The sequence below is a fragment of the Triplophysa rosa genome, linkage group LG18 (genome assembly GCF_024868665.1).
Source record: "Triplophysa rosa linkage group LG18, Trosa_1v2, whole genome shotgun sequence".
In the NCBI taxonomy this organism is placed as follows: domain Eukaryota; kingdom Metazoa; phylum Chordata; class Actinopteri; order Cypriniformes; family Nemacheilidae; genus Triplophysa; species Triplophysa rosa.
In genome coordinates this window covers 785,235-802,734 of record NC_079907.1, presented here as the reverse complement: position 1 = coordinate 802,734, position 17,500 = coordinate 785,235, and the positions used below count along the sequence as shown (strand labels likewise).

At 40.0% G+C, this 17,500-nt stretch overlaps 2 protein-coding genes across 4 annotated transcripts in view; one reads left to right on the top strand and one right to left on the bottom strand.

Moving 5' to 3' along the window:
* The window catches only part of LOC130569034 (zinc finger MIZ domain-containing protein 1-like), a 25,393-nt gene extending 17,343 nt beyond the window's left edge, over positions 1-8,050 (bottom strand). For all 3 annotated transcript variants that reach the window (XM_057358373.1, XM_057358372.1, XM_057358371.1), the window contains exons 1-2: positions 7,889-8,050; positions 322-393 (exon numbers count right to left, since the gene is read on the bottom strand). The gene's annotated coding sequence lies outside the window, so the exon portion shown is untranslated. The remainder of the gene's footprint in view (positions 1-321; positions 394-7,888) is intronic.
* Positions 8,051-12,553: 4,503 nt separating this feature from the next.
* Positions 12,554-17,500, top strand: part of polr3a (polymerase (RNA) III (DNA directed) polypeptide A) — a 24,175-nt gene continuing 19,228 nt past the window's right edge. Inside the window, 13 exon segments of the mRNA XM_057358224.1 lie at positions 12,554-12,751; positions 13,310-13,445; positions 13,569-13,706; positions 13,860-14,031; positions 14,218-14,372; positions 14,835-15,074; positions 15,281-15,443; positions 15,549-15,685; positions 16,241-16,344; positions 16,487-16,628; positions 16,749-16,889; positions 16,978-17,047; positions 17,184-17,311. Of these exon segments, the coding sequence (XP_057214207.1) occupies positions 12,708-12,751; positions 13,310-13,445; positions 13,569-13,706; positions 13,860-14,031; positions 14,218-14,372; positions 14,835-15,074; positions 15,281-15,443; positions 15,549-15,685; positions 16,241-16,344; positions 16,487-16,628; positions 16,749-16,889; positions 16,978-17,047; positions 17,184-17,311 (1,770 nt within the window). The 5' untranslated portion in view covers positions 12,554-12,707.

The window sequence follows — 17,500 nt, the reverse complement described above, 5'->3', positions numbered from 1 at the left end:
GGTAAAGATTACAAAGATGTGTTAAAAAGAAAGTAAAAAGAGAGAGATTTGTAGTGTTGTTTGTTACTAACACAACAGTCACAATAGAGCTCTGTTCTGACTACAGTTTCATCATAGTTCACACACAGTTCCTTATATGAGCTCATACACACACACACCAGAAACTTCTGAAAGCAGGGAGCACAGTTTTAGCTCAATGTGAGTTTCTTTCTGAAGCAAATGCGATGCCCGTCTGTGCAGAATTGCCGATCATGATTGTGGGTGGTTGCCAGGCTGTTGTTGCTAAGGTGATGTGACTGGTTATCAGGGTGTCGATCTCACCTGCGCATGTTCTGCATCCACAGGACCACACAGGACATCAGCAGCTATCAATCCATCAGACGCTCATTTCACCTGCAACACAAAACCAAGCGATTACAATCTCTCAGACATCACCCGTCCTGCTCCAATCAACTACAGCCATCCTACAACACATCTTTCTGTCAGCGATCAAACGCTGGCACAGTGCTGTGATACCAAACGTTATATTTATCATGTACTATTTTCTAACAAGTTCATTTATATTTGGCATTAACTTGAATAATCAAGTACGACGTTTGTGTTTAACGAAGAGTTTTACAACAGATGGTGTGATGATGTGAGCTTTGTATACTGTGCTGGGTTATATGAGACCAGATTTAACTGCACTTATGCTTTTTGTTGTCCTTTTGTTGTTCTGTTGTTTACCTCATTCATTTGTAAGTCATTTTGGATAAAAGCGTCTGCTAAATGACTAAATGTAAATAGAGAGAAACACAGAGAAAACCAAAAACACTTCTGGATTTTCACATTGTGATGTACTGTGTGGGGAAAACTGAACAGACACCGCTAACATTTCCATGCGTCTGATGACCGAGTTGTCACATATTTTGAGCCATCATGGTGAACACACAAGACTGTCTGTCTGTCTGGCTTGCTGAAGGTTATTTTTAGAGTCATGTGTGGGTGGGAAACCCCAGAGGGCCATTCTCTGTGTCCGGACCCCCGGCTCATTCTCAAGGATTTATTTACACCCCAAATAAGCCCATCATGTCCTCAAGGTAATGGTGGTGTGTTACATCGGCAACACAGACCGACAGACAGACAGACCGACAGACAGACAGACAGACAGACAGACAGACAGACCGACCGACAGACAGACAGACAGACAGACAGACAGACAGACAGACAGACAGACAGACAGACAGACCGACCGACAGACAGACAGACAGACAGACAGACAGACAGACCGACAGACAGACAGACCGACAGACAGACAGACAGACAGACCGACAGACAGAGAGCGGACACACTGTGGTTGTCTAGTGGGGTTCTAATGTTCATTTCACACAAAGCAGCTTTACACAGAACGGTGACTTAAAAATCATCATTAAACAGATCAAGTTTTAAAGGGGTGATTTGACACGGCTAAAATGAATATTATGGTTTGTTTTAGATGTAATGTAATGTGTCTACAGGATTTAATGGTTTAAAAACGCTGTATTTTCCACACACCGTGCATGTCTGTATCTCCTCTTTGCTCCGCCTCTCAGATGTTTAACAAAGCTCATGGCTCTGAAAAGCGAGGTGTGCTGTGATTGGCCAGTTCACCAGTGTGTAGTGATTGGTGGAATACTGCGAGCGTGTGAGGGAAATGTAACGCCTCTGACCATATTTGGAACATCAGGTTCCTCTTCAATTGTACTGACAGGTACGCCCACCTTACTTGCGTCTACATTTGGGCGGTCTCAGTCAAATCAGACCACCAACTGACGTAGATTTGTGGGGGTGTGGCTACACGAGGCGTTTCAGGCAGGTCTGGGTGCAGTATTGTGTTCTTGTTTTTTTTTAGCCAAGCTTTTAGTTAAAATTATGGAAAAAAGAACAAGTTAACTCCAATGCTCAAATTAGTATTTCTTCTGAATTTCTTCTTAAAAGGTTTATTGTGTGACATGCTTAAATAATTTAGGTAATTTTACTTGATTTATTCATGGAACATTGCGTTAAAAATAAGCTTTAAAGTACATGAAAATATGTTGTTTAATATTGTTCCCATAACTTTTTAAGTACATATCCGTGTCATTTTTTACAGTGCTCCAGTCACTCATCACACAGCCGTACACGAGAGAATCAGAAAATCAATGAAGTCAAAACTGCACACAGACCATAAAGACATGGGGGGGTTGATTTCTTATTTTTTAAACACAATCACACAGAACAGCTCACACACAACCAGCACATCCATTTAATGCTGAAGAATGACTGAATAAACACATCATCTACTTTATTACTGTCAGTCAGCTGCCTTCATAACACAATTCCATCCTAATTAAACACTTTTTCATCTTAGTTTATTTTTAAATTGTGTTTTTTTATTGTGTATTTGTTTTTTAAATTGCAACATATAATGCATTTTTATTTCAATTCCAGTTTAGTTTTTATTCCTTTTCAGTTCTTAATCTTAGTGCCTCATCTAAGAATGAAACTTATTTCAGTTTGCAAGGCAAGATTTCTGATTTTCATTTAAAGTTTTAATATATTCAGGCCTGTATTTTATTAGACTAAAATGAGTAAAATGTTTTAAATGTTTCTGTCATTGATATGATGTGTACACGAGTCTTGTCTTCTGTCACTCATACAGACGGGTGTTACGGGCTCTTATCAGGTAAAATGTACATCTGTGTTATCAACCACTGTCAGTATAACTAGTGTCTGTTTATTTCTGCAGTTAAACAACAACAACACATCAAAATCAGATCAGTATCAGCTATATCTGCTGCACAATCTGTGTTATATAACATCTGCACAGTGTCTTTGTAAAATAAGTGTCATACTACATTTCATTATTGGCAAATATGTGCTTTCTGATTTTAAACATAAAACACACGATTTGTTTTTATTTTGAAAACAATTATATCAATATCAACATTCTGTAAAAAAGTTAAACTAAATTCAAATGGGGCTATTCACAGTGTTACAATCTGCTTTAATCTTAAAGTGACAGTTCACCCAAAAAAAATGAAAATTCTGAATTGCTCACTCTCGAGTTGTTCCAAATCTGTATAAATGTCTTTGTTCTGATGAACACAGAGAAAGATATTTGGAAGAATGCTTATAACCAAACAGTTCTTGGTCCCCATTGACTAACATAGAAGGAAAAATTACAATGGTAGTCAAAAGTGCCCCAGAACTGTTTGCTGTCCTACATTCTTCAAAATATCTTCTTTTGTGTTCAACATAACAAAAACAAGCATTACAAGCATTTGGTTACAAGCATTCTTTCAAATATCTTTCTCTGTGTTCATCAGAACAAAGACATTTATACACATTTGGAACAACTCGAAGGAAGAGCAGTTTAGGGAACCAATTTACGATTTGGCCTCAAATCAAAATCTCGATTAATTGAACATTTTCTCTCGAAATAAAATATTGTACGATTATTTTGTTTTAGTTTATTTATTTATTTGTTTTTCTTAGGTTTTTTTACTTTAGTTCACTGATGTAGTTCACTGACATGGTTTGTAATGAAAATATATTTTTTCTAATTAAACATTTCTTATCTAAGGAAATACCAACTATTTATGGTTATTTATTGAACATTTCGAACAATACACATCTTTGGGTTATTTTTTGGAAACATTGCCTTTGTTGCAGCTGAAGATAGGAGAGCAAATTATCTGTCTGCATGTGTCGTGAGAAAGTGGGGGACTTTAGGACCCTGGAGACACATAGCTGTCGCATGAAAGAAACAGACGCAGTTTGAGTTTTTATAGTTAAACGGAGCTTAAAACTCTTTCTGTCTAAATAAATATGAAGTAAACGTGTTTCAGTATATCTATATGTCCCCCAATATGCACATTTTTGGACTAAAAGTCCTGTGATCACTAAACGGGAGGAAGAATATTTCTCAACTGTACCCGTCTTCCATGCATATTGCATAAACATGGTATATTTGATTTCAATCTTAATCAGATCATTTAAAAGTAGACATTTTAAGCTTTCTTTAGACATACGTTTAATGTTTGTGTGATAAGTATTTGCAGAGTTTTGGATCAGTTTAGTGACGCTGTCGACATTGATGTTAAAGGGAAAGTAATAGAAATAACCGACATGGGAAAATTACATCGATCGGAGGTCCTGTCGGTTTCGGTTACTTTTCGATTAATCGCCCAGCCTTAGAACCAAGTGTGTTGTGTCATAGTAACACAACATCATTAGACTAACAAACACACAAACACACAGCAGAATCTAGTGAATGACTGTAAAGCATTATAACCGAATGTGGAGTGAGACCAAGTTAACTCAACCATTAACTAGACATGCGCACGGTTAACCGCGATTAACACGAAATCCTGTTGAAACCGAGCTGGCTGCGATAATGCAAGGTATCGATTATTTTATTGATGCGTAGCTTGTCCCTGAAGCACGGCTCTGGGATCAGTAGGGAATGCTGCTCGATCTAAAAGCAGTGCGAGTTTGAGTCGCTTATATGTGATTGGTCGCATATACGCATATAAGGGGGGGATGTGATTGGTCGAGCAAGGTCGCGTTAACAAAATAAAATGGCGGCCAAGAAAGAGGCTAGAGCACCGTTTTTGTGTAAATAAAGTTCAAATTTTTCTTTGTACAACTTTTGATTGCGAGAAATTGGTATTGTAGTTTTAAAATATTTGAATAGTTATCACAAAGGTGCACTCTGTTTATAGTTCAAACAGAATTCCGTTACGCTCCCTCTGAAGGCTGTCCGAATGTGTTTCTCGGAGCTGAATGCTGCCTCCGAACGCATTGCCTCATGAGACAGCGAGGCATCAAGTCGTCTGCCTAAGCTTTCGGACGCAGCCTGTGTGTTATGGTCTTCTTCTGCAGTGCGTATTTGGAGTTTCTGCACGAGAGCGCCCTCTGGCTTTCGGATGCAGCAGCATTTTACCGTACTTCACTCACAAGTTGTGCATAAATCATGTGATACATATTTTCGGTTAATCGGGCAGATGTCTACCATTAACCCATGAAGTCTGATGATCTAAGAGTCTGTTAATGATGATCTAAGAGTCTGTTAACATCTCTCTCTCTCTTTCTCTCTCTCTCTCTCTCTCTCCCTCCCTCCCTCCCTCCCTCTCTCTTAAACTGAGATTACATGTCTTTTGTTCTGGGATCATTTCTGTTATTGATCTATGTGTCATGTGCACTGCAATGAATGTTGAGGATTGTGCGGATGTTTGCAGTCTACTCACTTTCTGTCTCCACATTTTATCTTCTTTTGTTTGGTTTGGGTCATTTGTCATCTGTGTTATTGATTACGCAGAGATGAAAACACACTTTACTGTAATAATTGTATTGCATTTTAATTTCTTTTTAATTCACATTTATTACAAAAAGCATTTGTTTTCATATGCCAGGTTTGACAAACAAAAACCCTGATGTATGTAAATTTCCGAATACTCTCGAATAAAATGGAAGTATAGCACCAAAAATGTTATTTCAAAACTATTTCTAAAGATTATACGATGAAGCTCATCTCACTGAGAGATAGACTGAAAGAACCAACTGAACCCAGATCAGTTCAGCTTCATCCCGCAGCTCTCATCTGACTCTGTTGAAATAAGAGTTTGAAGTGTTTACATTCCCAATAAAAAAGCAAAGTTCAGGAAATATGAGGGCTATTGACATTTAATCTCTGTGTGATGTGAATTACTGTCTTAAAAATGCACATCTCAATTGTTGGATTTATCAGAAACGCACGTATTAAAACAAAAAGTGAACTACTTAAAATGCATTTCTCAAACAATGGACCAATCAGAAATGCACGGGAGCAGTGAGAACTCACATCTACAAACAATTAGAGATTCAGTTAGATTGGAGTCATCTGAGGTCAAGTTTGACTGATTCTGAGATCCCCGTCTCTTTCTATACAGTATGTCTGTCTGCTAATATAGTCTCTGCCTATTGTGAACATTCTTCATCGTCAAAGATTCGATGAAGACAATTTGCCAAAGTATTCAGAGGTCAGTGATCTTTCAGCATCTAACCTGACCAGTTTAAGTGTGTCAGTGTGTGTGTGTGTGTGTGTGGATCCAAGTTTACGTTGTCTGGCGTACAGCTGTGTGTGTGTGTGTGTGTGTGTGTGTGTGTGTGCGTGCGTGCGTGCGTGCGTGCGTGCGTGCGTGCGTGTGTGTGATGTAGACTCACTCCGAGTGTGTCCCATCTCAATGTTGTACTAGAGCAGACAGATTATGTTACTTTTATTTTACAGATTATTTTAGGGATTACACACCCAAAATACACATGAAATAAAACACCAAAACCACAGAGCTGCTGTTTTTACCTTTAAATATATGTCTACTTACACACACACACACACACACACACACACACATGTGCGCAAACAAACAAACACACACATACACACACGCAAGTAACACAGTAGCTGTGAGTGCTACAGGGTAAACAGACTGGAAAGAGAGCGATTACTCTGGTAAAGCACACAGAGAAATAAAACAATTGACCTTCTCATTCAGCTAAATGAACATCTCCAACCACAACGTCACTCTCTTCCTCTCTCTCTCTCTCTCTCTCTCTCTCTCTCTCGCTCTCTCTCTCTGTCATCTGTCTCACTGACTGTCTCTCTCAATTAAAAAAAAACTGGAGCAGTGTCTCTATAGACTGCAAGCAAAGTCAACAAATGATGTTAGTCCCCCCCCGCGCACACGCACACACACGTGCTGTAACACTGGTCAGTGTCAATGTGTCTTTTGTCCACTGCTTCTGTGTCTACAGCTCCAGCTGAATATAAGAAGACACCCCTCCTCTCTCTCTCTCTCCATCTGAGGCCCGTCGAGGACGACAGAAGGAGGGGTGAGAGAGTGACCCTAATGTCCCTCCTCAAATATATTTGAAGTCCCTGTTAGTGGACGGACTGTGCAATCATTTCGTCTCTGGTTACATCACATCAGTTCTCAGAGCAAAACCCCATTTACCAAGAACCGTGTTCACTTTTAATTATGCATAAACCAGAAGATTATGCAACTCACAGCACAATAAGTGAGACTGAAGTCCCAGCGGAGAGAGGAATTTAAGGGCCAGTCAATGCCTCAAGAGCAATAACTCCAGCTGACACACACACAGTTTCATAGTTACACAGATGTCAATGTGTGAATCACCACAATTCATAAATTAAAACACACAAGTGCGCAATTATTTAAATAGTCTTAACAATTAACACAACCACTTACATTACAGTGCAACAAACTGTAGTATATTTCAGTTTTTACCATAGTAAACTGTAGTAAATCTAATGTATACTGCAGTATTATTTGATCAAGTGTAGTAAATACTTTAGTATACTTAATATTTACTAGTTTTACTACAGTTTACTGTAATTCTAAACTATTGCACTACACTATTCTTTCATTAGGGAAATCGTGGTTTTACAATTATTGGCGTCAGTAATAAAGTAAAGCAACAGCAAATGTTTACCTATAAATGTTTAAATTATTTGTACTTGTAGAGTTTCGTAAAACAAGAAAATACCCTTTATGTTATTATAATCGAAAGATTGCAATATAAGGAGTGTCCGCAAAACCCCAATAAATGCACATTAGCATTTAGACGCTTAAAGCAAATGCAGATGAAACATGTTGTACTTTATGAACGAAGTGCGCCCATGTGCGCAAAACACCCGTTACCCGAAACACCCGAATAACCAAGCGAATGATTCCCGCTTTAATCGCGCGGAGCACCGGGATCAGACCCTGCAGGATGGAGATGGACTCTTTCATTAAAGCGACTCTATTGTCGGGACTCGAACCCCGATCAAAAGCATCCCGATTCCCGACAGAGCGCAAGACGAACGCGCGCACAGAAAGTGTCTTACCTATATGAGATCCGGCTGGAGGATGACTGATAATATCCGATCTGATGTGTAAAGTATCTCGTGTTCTCTGGTGTAGATGTGTGCAAGCAGCAGCAGATCAGACTTACAGTGTCACGTTACATCAAGCTCTTTCTATTTCCACGCATACACACGGCGGACACGCGTAAAACACGACATGGCGCTTTGTGCATTCACGGAACTGGATGCAGCTCAAACCGCATACTTCTGCTGCCTTCATTTTGACCGTGTATAAATCAAAATAAAGACATTTTCTGGAGTTTAGTAACTCGATGGTTAAGTGCGTACTCTTGAATGTGTAGGCTACTCATACAATAATGTATACTGTATTTGAAGCCTGTGTTGCTTCGTGACAAAGCCCAAAAAGCATGACACTGAATCGATTAGAAATCTAAGCCTTAAAATTAAGCTTTCCTCCTAAATGAAACAATACTTTAGTATTTACTATGGTAGGTAAATTACTTTGATGCAGTAATATTTTTGAACCTTACTGAAGAAAACATTTTTACTACAGTTTATCAATTCACTTTACTTAATTTTACAGAATACTGTAGTATTAACGAAGTGGAGCAATTATTATAATACATAGATACTAAAACACTATAGTATTTTTATGCTACTTATTTCTGGGAATCTTTGTTATTTAATTGTATTTATAAAGTAATTCAGATATTTGTAATATTTTTTTCTTCTTTTGTAGTTCATGCATCTGTAACAGGCGAATTAATATTTAAACTGCATAACAATCAATCGAGTAGTATTAAAGTGAGAACTGGTCTATCTGGATCAGGAGACATCATCCGGTTCCGTGTTTTACGATTCACCGTCTCCGGTCCAAAGCTCAGAGCAACAAAGAACATGTTTGAGACCTGCAGCAGACGGACTGAGCGATGACGTCACACACGCGCGCGCGCACACACAAACACGCACACTCGCGCAAACGATCACAATCATTCACTAGCGTGTGTGTGTGTGTGTGTGTACTAGTTTAGCTATATTTGTGAGGGCCAAATGTCCTCAGTACCACAGTGAAACACGTGTGAACCAGTTGTGAGGACATTTTACTGGTCCTCACTAAATTAAAAGGCTCATAATTCGCTCAAACAGTGTTTGTCTTTAAATGTAATAGAGTGCACATGTTTGTGTGATTATTAGGTTAAGGGTTAGGGATAGGGGATAGAATATATCATAAGCCTGATATAAAATCAATGGAAGTCTATGTAATGTCCTCACTAGTATACTCAAACAAACCTGTGTGTGTGTGCGCAAAGCTATTTATTACAGCTATTATAAATATAATAAAGCAGTCATAAATTTACTATATAAATATATATACAAAAATTTAATTTAAAAAAATATATTTTCATGTACTAAAGGTCGGTTTAAAAAGTTGTGTGTGTGCGTGTGTGTGTGAGACAGAAGAGAACAATAAGGGTCATGAGTTGTGCTAAAGGTCACAATGTGAATCGATTTCTGTCGGGCTCTCCACTTATCAGCACATGCAGGCTTTCTGGAGTCTTCACATATGTAAATGAACACGCAAGCTGTGAACAGAGAGACACACGCTGAGTCTGAGAGATCTCCAATGACTGTCTGAACACATGAACACACGTCTGCATCACCGTTGTTCACTGTTAACTAAAAGATATGTATTTTACTATCAGACGCACGTCACATACAGTAAATGCCTCGGTTTAATCTGAAGTGTGTGTTCTGTAGATGACACATATTATTTGCATGCAGGTCACTCAACATGTTTGTGTAGCTGTGCTCAGGTGCGTCTCAGAAACATGTTTGATCATGTGATGTGAAACAGACCCAGTCACACACGTAGCCTACAGTATATATACAATACACAGCTTATTGTTTTGATATGATCTAATTGTATTTTTTATTTTATGTAGGTGATCTCATGTTTTACTATCTGGCTGGACACCATATGACATTTTTTCTCAGACATCCATCTGCACCCAAACATCCCAAACTCCATCTGCGCTCTTCACTATGGACCGAACGGTGCAAAATTCTCATCATCGATTGGTCAATACAGCGTTCCCATTATGCTAAAATCCACGATATAGTAACAACAAACAAAAGAAATGTGTTTTCTGTTAACCCTCTGTTCTGTTGAAGTCTGTCAGCACAAGACTTTACAGTAAATCTACAGTAGCACAGTTACAGAACACATATAACTTCATCTTAAACGCTAACATGTGACTCTTCACACACTGACCCAAATCTACTGGAGCGGATTGATGTCCTGTAGTCATGACCCTTACATGAGACACACATATGATCTTGGTGTCCGGCTCAAGTATTGATGTTTATTCTTTTAGAAGTACGGTATAAACTCCAACAGACCGACAAAGAGTATTTGATAACACCAGAATGTCATGGAAGATATGGTGGGAGCAACCGCCTAGCAACCACTTAAAACATCACATCAACTCCATAGCAACGTGCTGTAAAACACCTAAACAACCTCATAACAAACACCCACGACCACAATAATGCAGTGAGGAGATTTGCATTGGCAAGCACTGCACGTGCACACGTCTTGTTTTGTATACAACTGATCTTGATTTATTCCTTTTCTGTTGATTGACTAAAGTAGATGATCAGTTTTGTTGAAAATCGTTTTCATGAGTGTCCTCTCTGCTCTGCTGAACACACACACAGCCCTTCATATTTCTCTGACCTCTACTTGAACTCTGAGCAGCCATTACTGCTTCACACATGCACACACACAAGATTAAAAAAATATTGTTTTGTACAATTTATAAGCTTCTTTGCCCACGGGGACCTCAATTTTGGTCCCCACAGCGACACGAATTCAGGTTTAGGTCTCCACCGGGATATAAAAACATGTCCACAGTACACACACTCTGACACAAACACGCGCGCGCGCACGCACACAGTAGCTGCGTTTACATGGACCAATGTAATCTGATTAATCCAATCCGAACGAAAACGCTCCATATAAACACGTCAATCAGATTAAAAATGCCCAAACCGATTGAAAATTCAGTCGGATTGTAAGGGGTGGTTTATGCCGTTTGTAATCCGCTTGATAGGACATGTAAACATTTGATCAGATTTAAAACCGATGTAGGAAGTTGTGCGCATGTGCACAGACGACGCTGGCTCGTACAGACGTAAGGGCGTATGACGCACTGCTGCTAAAGAAACCAAAAACCATAAATCTGACAAAGCGGTACAAATTTCCACATGCTTGTCATCTCTAAATGAACATATTCATGTTTCTCTGCATTTAAACTGTTTCCCTGGAGTGAGTTTTTAACCGCAATTTCTCAGTTCCCTTTTAAAACACGATACATTTGCAGATGTACAAACATACTGAAGGCTAAAATATCTAATATTCTACCGTAGGCTACCGAACATTTATTTTATTTATCGTTTACTTACATGTGCTTCGGAATGATTAACTGTTTCAATGTAACAACCTTGCTTCATCGATATGTACACATTATTTCGCGTTTATGAATTGTACATTACTGTATTATGCTGGTGTCTGTGACATAAAATAAACACATATGTGCTTACAACATTGTTTGAGGAGCCGTTTGTGTGAATATTATAATGATACCGCGGCCGTCTCTGTTCATACCGTTAATGCTTATATATGAATCCGCATATTATCACTATTTTCATTGTTGTTTGCCTGCAGACGATCTGGTGGGTCTTGGTAGTTTTGTCATGGTTTTATACCACGGTAAACCGCATCGGGTGTGCTCGTGCTTCATTGGCACGAGACATTACTCTGCCTTTATAAACTGCACATTTTTTTCGTGCCGTTTGTAGAATAAAATATACACAACATGTGCTTTAAAACACTGTTTTAGTGGGTATTTAGGTGAACACTTGTGAGCCGTTTTGACACTGTAAGGGCAAAACTAGTACTAAAGTAATCTGCAATCAACAACGCCATCTACCGACAGACTGCAGCTGTTTACTAGCGTCCGCTAGATGGTTTATGTAAACTTTATACATTTTTTACTCTTGCCATGCCTGTCTTTCATCTTACTGAAAATAATTATTCTGCCGTTTTGCTTGGTTTACATTCATTATTTTGGTGATATTGATGCAAATGGCACGTTAACCTTGATACAATCTTTGAAACAATCTCTGTAGCAGAGGAAGACTCTCTCTTTCTAAAAACACGGTTGTTGCTTCTTTATAAATGTATACATCCATTGTGTTATCGCAATAACCTTGTTTACACGCCCCGGTTTACCTGTCACACGTGCGTCCACGCTGACCGCCATCATGAGGGGGCTCGCTCACACCTGAGCTGTGCTCACCTGCGTCATCAGTCATTATACCATAGATTTAAAATTAAAATAACATTTTAATATGCCGACGATTTTATATGCCAGTAGAATCGTGTGGTATAAATCGAAACGATCGTCGATTCTGTTTCACCGTTATTTGTAAAACTGCTTTGAAGCAGTATTTATAAACGCGTTATGTAGATAATTTAATTCAATTTAACTAAAAATATCCTATTTCAAAAATAATTTCTATGAATTTATTTTTCTTTAAATAACATTTTATTGCGCTCCGCGGCGGCAGGTGGCGCTGTGTGAGCTGTGACGCCGCTCGCGCTCTTTACCAACAAACACACGCATGCGCGCTTACGTCGGTGTGCTGCATGTGGTTGATGCCAGGATCCAACATCATAAACGGGGCAGAAACGCACGTCACGTACATACAAAAACATCACTGTATTTTGATGTGCATGACTGTATTTATACATTGACTGTGTGAACACGCCGCAGTCATGGTGAAGGAGCAGTTCAGAGAGACGGATGTGGCCAAAAAGATGTGAGTTAATGGCACTTAGGTGTATTATAAACATGTTGCATCACCACACAAACGTATGCGTGATTATTATTTTATGTGTTGTGTTATTGTGTCGACCATGTCTCATTTTCTATTGTATATTGTGTAACATTATTGTGTTTTTTTTCATTACGATCATGTGTCACATCAAGTTGTGCACGTGTGAATTGTACTTCTCTCTCTCTCTCTCTCTCTCTCTCTGCCTGATTGTGTCTGCCTTTATATTAGTCTGTCTGTCCCTCTTTTTCTGAATGTTACAACATCTGTCATTCTGTATTAATATCTGTTTGTCAGTCTCTCTTTGCGTGTATTTTTGTCTGTCCCATTTGGCCTGTAAGTACGTTTTATTTATGTAGCACCTTTCACTGACAAGGAGGAGTCACAAAGTGCTTTACAATAAAAGAATACCAATGGAATAACAAATAACAACAATGTTGATGCATATAATAACATTAATAATAAAATACATTTACGTTGTCTGTCTGTTTGTTTGCACACATTTTAAAGCTCGATTGGTTGTTTCTTTCTCTGCTCTTTCAGAAGTCACATCTGTTTCGGTGTGAAGTCAGCAGAGCAGATGCGGCAGCAGGCTCATATTCAAGTGGTCAGTAAAAATCTCTACAGCCAAGACACGAGCCACACGCCGCTTTCATACGGAGTCCTGGACCACCGCATGGTGAGACGTCACCCGAAGCATTCACTGAAAAAAAGCATTTATTTCACCCCGAAACGTTTAAATGCACGCATGCGAGAGAAAGGCATAATGAGAAAGGTGATGGTGTGTCTTTCTTCTGTCCAGGGCACCAGTGAGAAGGACAGACCCTGTGAAACCTGTGGGAAGAACCTGGCCGACTGTCTGGGTCACTACGGATATCTAGATCTGGAACTGCCGTGTTTTCACATTGGATACTTCAAAGCCATTATCGGAATCCTGCAGGCAAGTACTCGGTGTGTCTGCCAAAATATCAAAGAGCTTTTTACTGCTTTCATTTCTAACACAGTTTAATGAGAAGCATTAACAGACGAAGACATTGGCACAGTCCTGCCTTCAGTGCCTTGTGTAAGATGAAGCTGTTTTTGTTTATTTCAGATGATTTGTAAGACGTGTTCACACATTCTCCTGTCTAAAGAAGAAAGGCTTCAGTTTCTGGATTTTTTGCGGAGACCCGGTCTGGTGTACCTGCAGAAACGCGGTTTAAAGAAGAAAATCTCTGACAAATGCAGGAAGAAAAACACGTGCTTTCACTGCAGTGCATTTAACGGTACAGATCACTTACACTAATACTGGTTTACATGCACGTGATGATGAGTGACATACTGTCTTGGTAAAGTTCAACTCAAAACGTCGTCATTATTCAAAAGGATGATTTCATATCATTGATGTGATGAAGAGAAAAGAACGACTGCACTTTTGTTTTCGCGTGACACATTCTCTCATGTGTCTTTAGGTCCCGTTAAGAAATGTGGCTTACTGAAGATCATTCATGAGAAGTATAAAACCACAAAGAAGGTGATCGATCCGATGGTGTCTGATTTTCTCCAGTCGTTCGATGTGGCCATTGAGCACAATAAAGAAGTGGAGGCTCTGTTGACCAGAGCACAGGTGCATGAAGTCTCCTCTCTTAGCAAAGCCTCTTTCATGCACAAACAGTGAAGAACCTTTTTTTTAAGGGACAAAGCGACACTTTACTCAAAAATGAAAATTCTGTCATCATTTATTCACCCTCAGATTGCTCCAAACCTGTATGAATTTCTTTGTTTTGCTGAACACACGGGAAGAAATTTGGAAGAATGTCAGATCTCATCCACCATTTACTGCCATTGTAGGGAAAATAAATGTGACAATCTTCCAGATATCTTCCCGTGTGTTCAGCAGAACGAGCAATTCAGACAGGTTTGGAACAATCCGAGGGTGAGTAAATGATGACTGAATTGTCATTTTTTGGGTGACGGATCACTTTAAAGTCTTTCTGTAATACTGACTACAAGCAACAAACAGAAATTCTCGTTTTAATGAAATGTCTTTTATTGTTTTTTTCTTTGATGAATTCATATTTTTGTCCAGGAAAATCTCAATCCCCTGGTGGTGATGAATCTATTCCGGAGGATTCCGAAAGAAGACATTCCTCTTCTCCTGATGAATCCAGAATCAAGCAAACCCGCCGACCTCATCCTGACACGCCTTCTGGTCCCGCCCCTCTGTATCCGCCCCTCGGTCGTGAGCGACCTCAAATCAGGAACCAACGAGGACGATCTGACCATGAAGCTGACGGAAATCATCTTTCTCAATGATGTCATCAAGAAGGTGCGCAAAGACTCGACTCGCATGACCTAAACAATCCTAAATGAAAGGAAACTAGGCTGTACTTTGTTAAATGAATTATTCAATAAAAACGGTATTGAACAATTGTACGTGCAATTATTGCATGTCTGTTTTAACTCGGTCGCTTTGATTAAGATCATCTGCTAAATGAAACGGAAGAATGGGTCACGATGTTTGTTTCTCTACAGCATCGTATGTCAGGAGCGAAGACTCAGATGATCATGGAGGACTGGGACTTTCTCCAGCTTCAGTGTGCTCTCTACATCAACAGCGAGCTGTCAGGAATCCCGCTCAACATGGCACCAAAGAAATGGACCCGCGGCTTTGTGCAGAGACTCAAGGGAAAACAGGGTATGACCAAGGGCTCACGTCAACCCACACATTACCCATGAGGCCGTGGGCTTCGTTCTGTTAATACCGCTCTTGTCTCACTGGGCATGTCTCGCTGTATTTCAGGGCGATTCCGTGGTAACCTGTCTGGAAAGAGAGTGGATTTTTCAGGCAGAACGGTTATCTCTCCCGACCCGAACCTGAGAATCGATGAGGTGGCTGTACCGGTGCACGTCGCCAAAATCCTGACGTACCCGGAGAAGGTCGGTGTGGATCCACAGCTTCGTTACTAGGGATGTCACGATTCACTCCGCCTGCGATGCGATTCACGATACTGATCTCACAATACGATACGTTCACGGTTTGTTTCTACAAAGGGAGTTGAGACAAATTAGAAACGAACAACTGCCCTTTCGTTATTTCTGAATGCTACACATTTCTTTGTCAAATAAAAATATCCTTTATGTCAAATAACAAAACTAAACTATTATTTCAAATCAAATAGAAAATGAATAATACAAAAGTCTCTTTCAAATAAACAAACTAAAACTTTCTGTGCTTTTCATGGATTTTTTTACATTTAAGAAATATCAGCATTTCTACGTGTTCCAAAGTAAACACAGCGGCCCCTGCTGGTCAGAACATGTATCGCGATTCATTTCACATCTCAACCGGCTTTAATCGTCACATATTCTAATCGATTTTCAACCGTCACATCCCTATTCTTTACTGATAAAGTAGTTTGTGTGTGTGTGTGCTTGTGTGTGTATGTAGCTTGTCTTGGAGATCCAAATAAAAGAAGAAGATTTGTGTTTCAGGTGAACAAAGCCAACATTGAGCTGATGAGAAAGCTCGTGCGCAACGGTCCTGATGTTCATCCTGGAGCAAACTTCATCCAGCAGAGACACATGCAGATGAAGAGGTCAAAACTCTCTCTTGGATCAAACTATCAATTCTCTTTAGCATCTATTTTCACTTTAACTCTATTTCAAGGAACTTTTTTAACATGATTGTGTTTTTGTGACAGTATTGCTCAAGCAAGTATGTGTGTATATTGCTTGCAGGTTTTTGAAGTACGGTAACCGAGAGAAGATGGCACAGGAGCTGAAGTTTGGTGACGTGGTCGAGAGGCACATGATCGATGGAGATATCGTTCTGTTTAACCGACAGCCGTCTCTGCACAAGCTCAGTATCATGGCTCATATCGTGAGTCGCTTTACATCACGTCATTCGTTTCTCATTCCATCTGCAGCACAAGCCCTACTTGTGTAGATGTCATAACGCGTTTACATCACACTTGTGTGTGTGTGTGATGGTTTGTTCCAGGCGTGTGTGAAACCTCATCGGACGTTTCGCTTCAATGAGTGCGTGTGTACGCCGTACAACGCTGACTTTGATGGAGACGAGATGAATCTTCATCTGCCGCAGACGGAGGAGGCGAAGGCCGAGGCGCTCATCCTCATGGGGGTGAGAGAGAGAGATGCTTTACAGACTCGTGTGTCATGTGACCTCAGAACACCGTCTCAATGAATACCTCTCTGTCTGTGTCATATAGACGAAAGCTAATCTTGTGACCCCGAGAAACGGCGAGCCCCTGATCGCTGCCATTCAGGACTTCCTCACAGGTGAGTAACACGTGATCTCCAAGGGCCAATCAGCACCTTCCACAATATTCTTCATGTTAATACACATCTCACCCGTAGGTGGTGCTGTTTGTCTCCTGATATTCATGTGTGTTTGTCTGGTTTTCTTTTGTATCAGGTGCTTACCTGCTCACACTTAAAGACACGTTCTTAGACCGAACCAAAGCCTGTCAGATCGTCGCCTCCATCCTGGTGGGCAAAGATGAAAAAATCAAAATCGCCCTCCCACCTCCTGCGATTCTCAAGGTAACCTCTCTCACTCTCTGTCTCGCTCTCTCTCTCTCTCTCTCTCTCTCTCTCTGTCTCTCTCTCTCTCTCTCTCTCTCTCTCTCTCTCTCTCTCTCTCTCTCTCTCTCTCTCTCTCTCTCTCTCTCTCTCTCTCTCTCTCTTTCTCTCTCTCTCTCTCTCTCTCTCTCTCTCTCTCTCTCTCTCTCT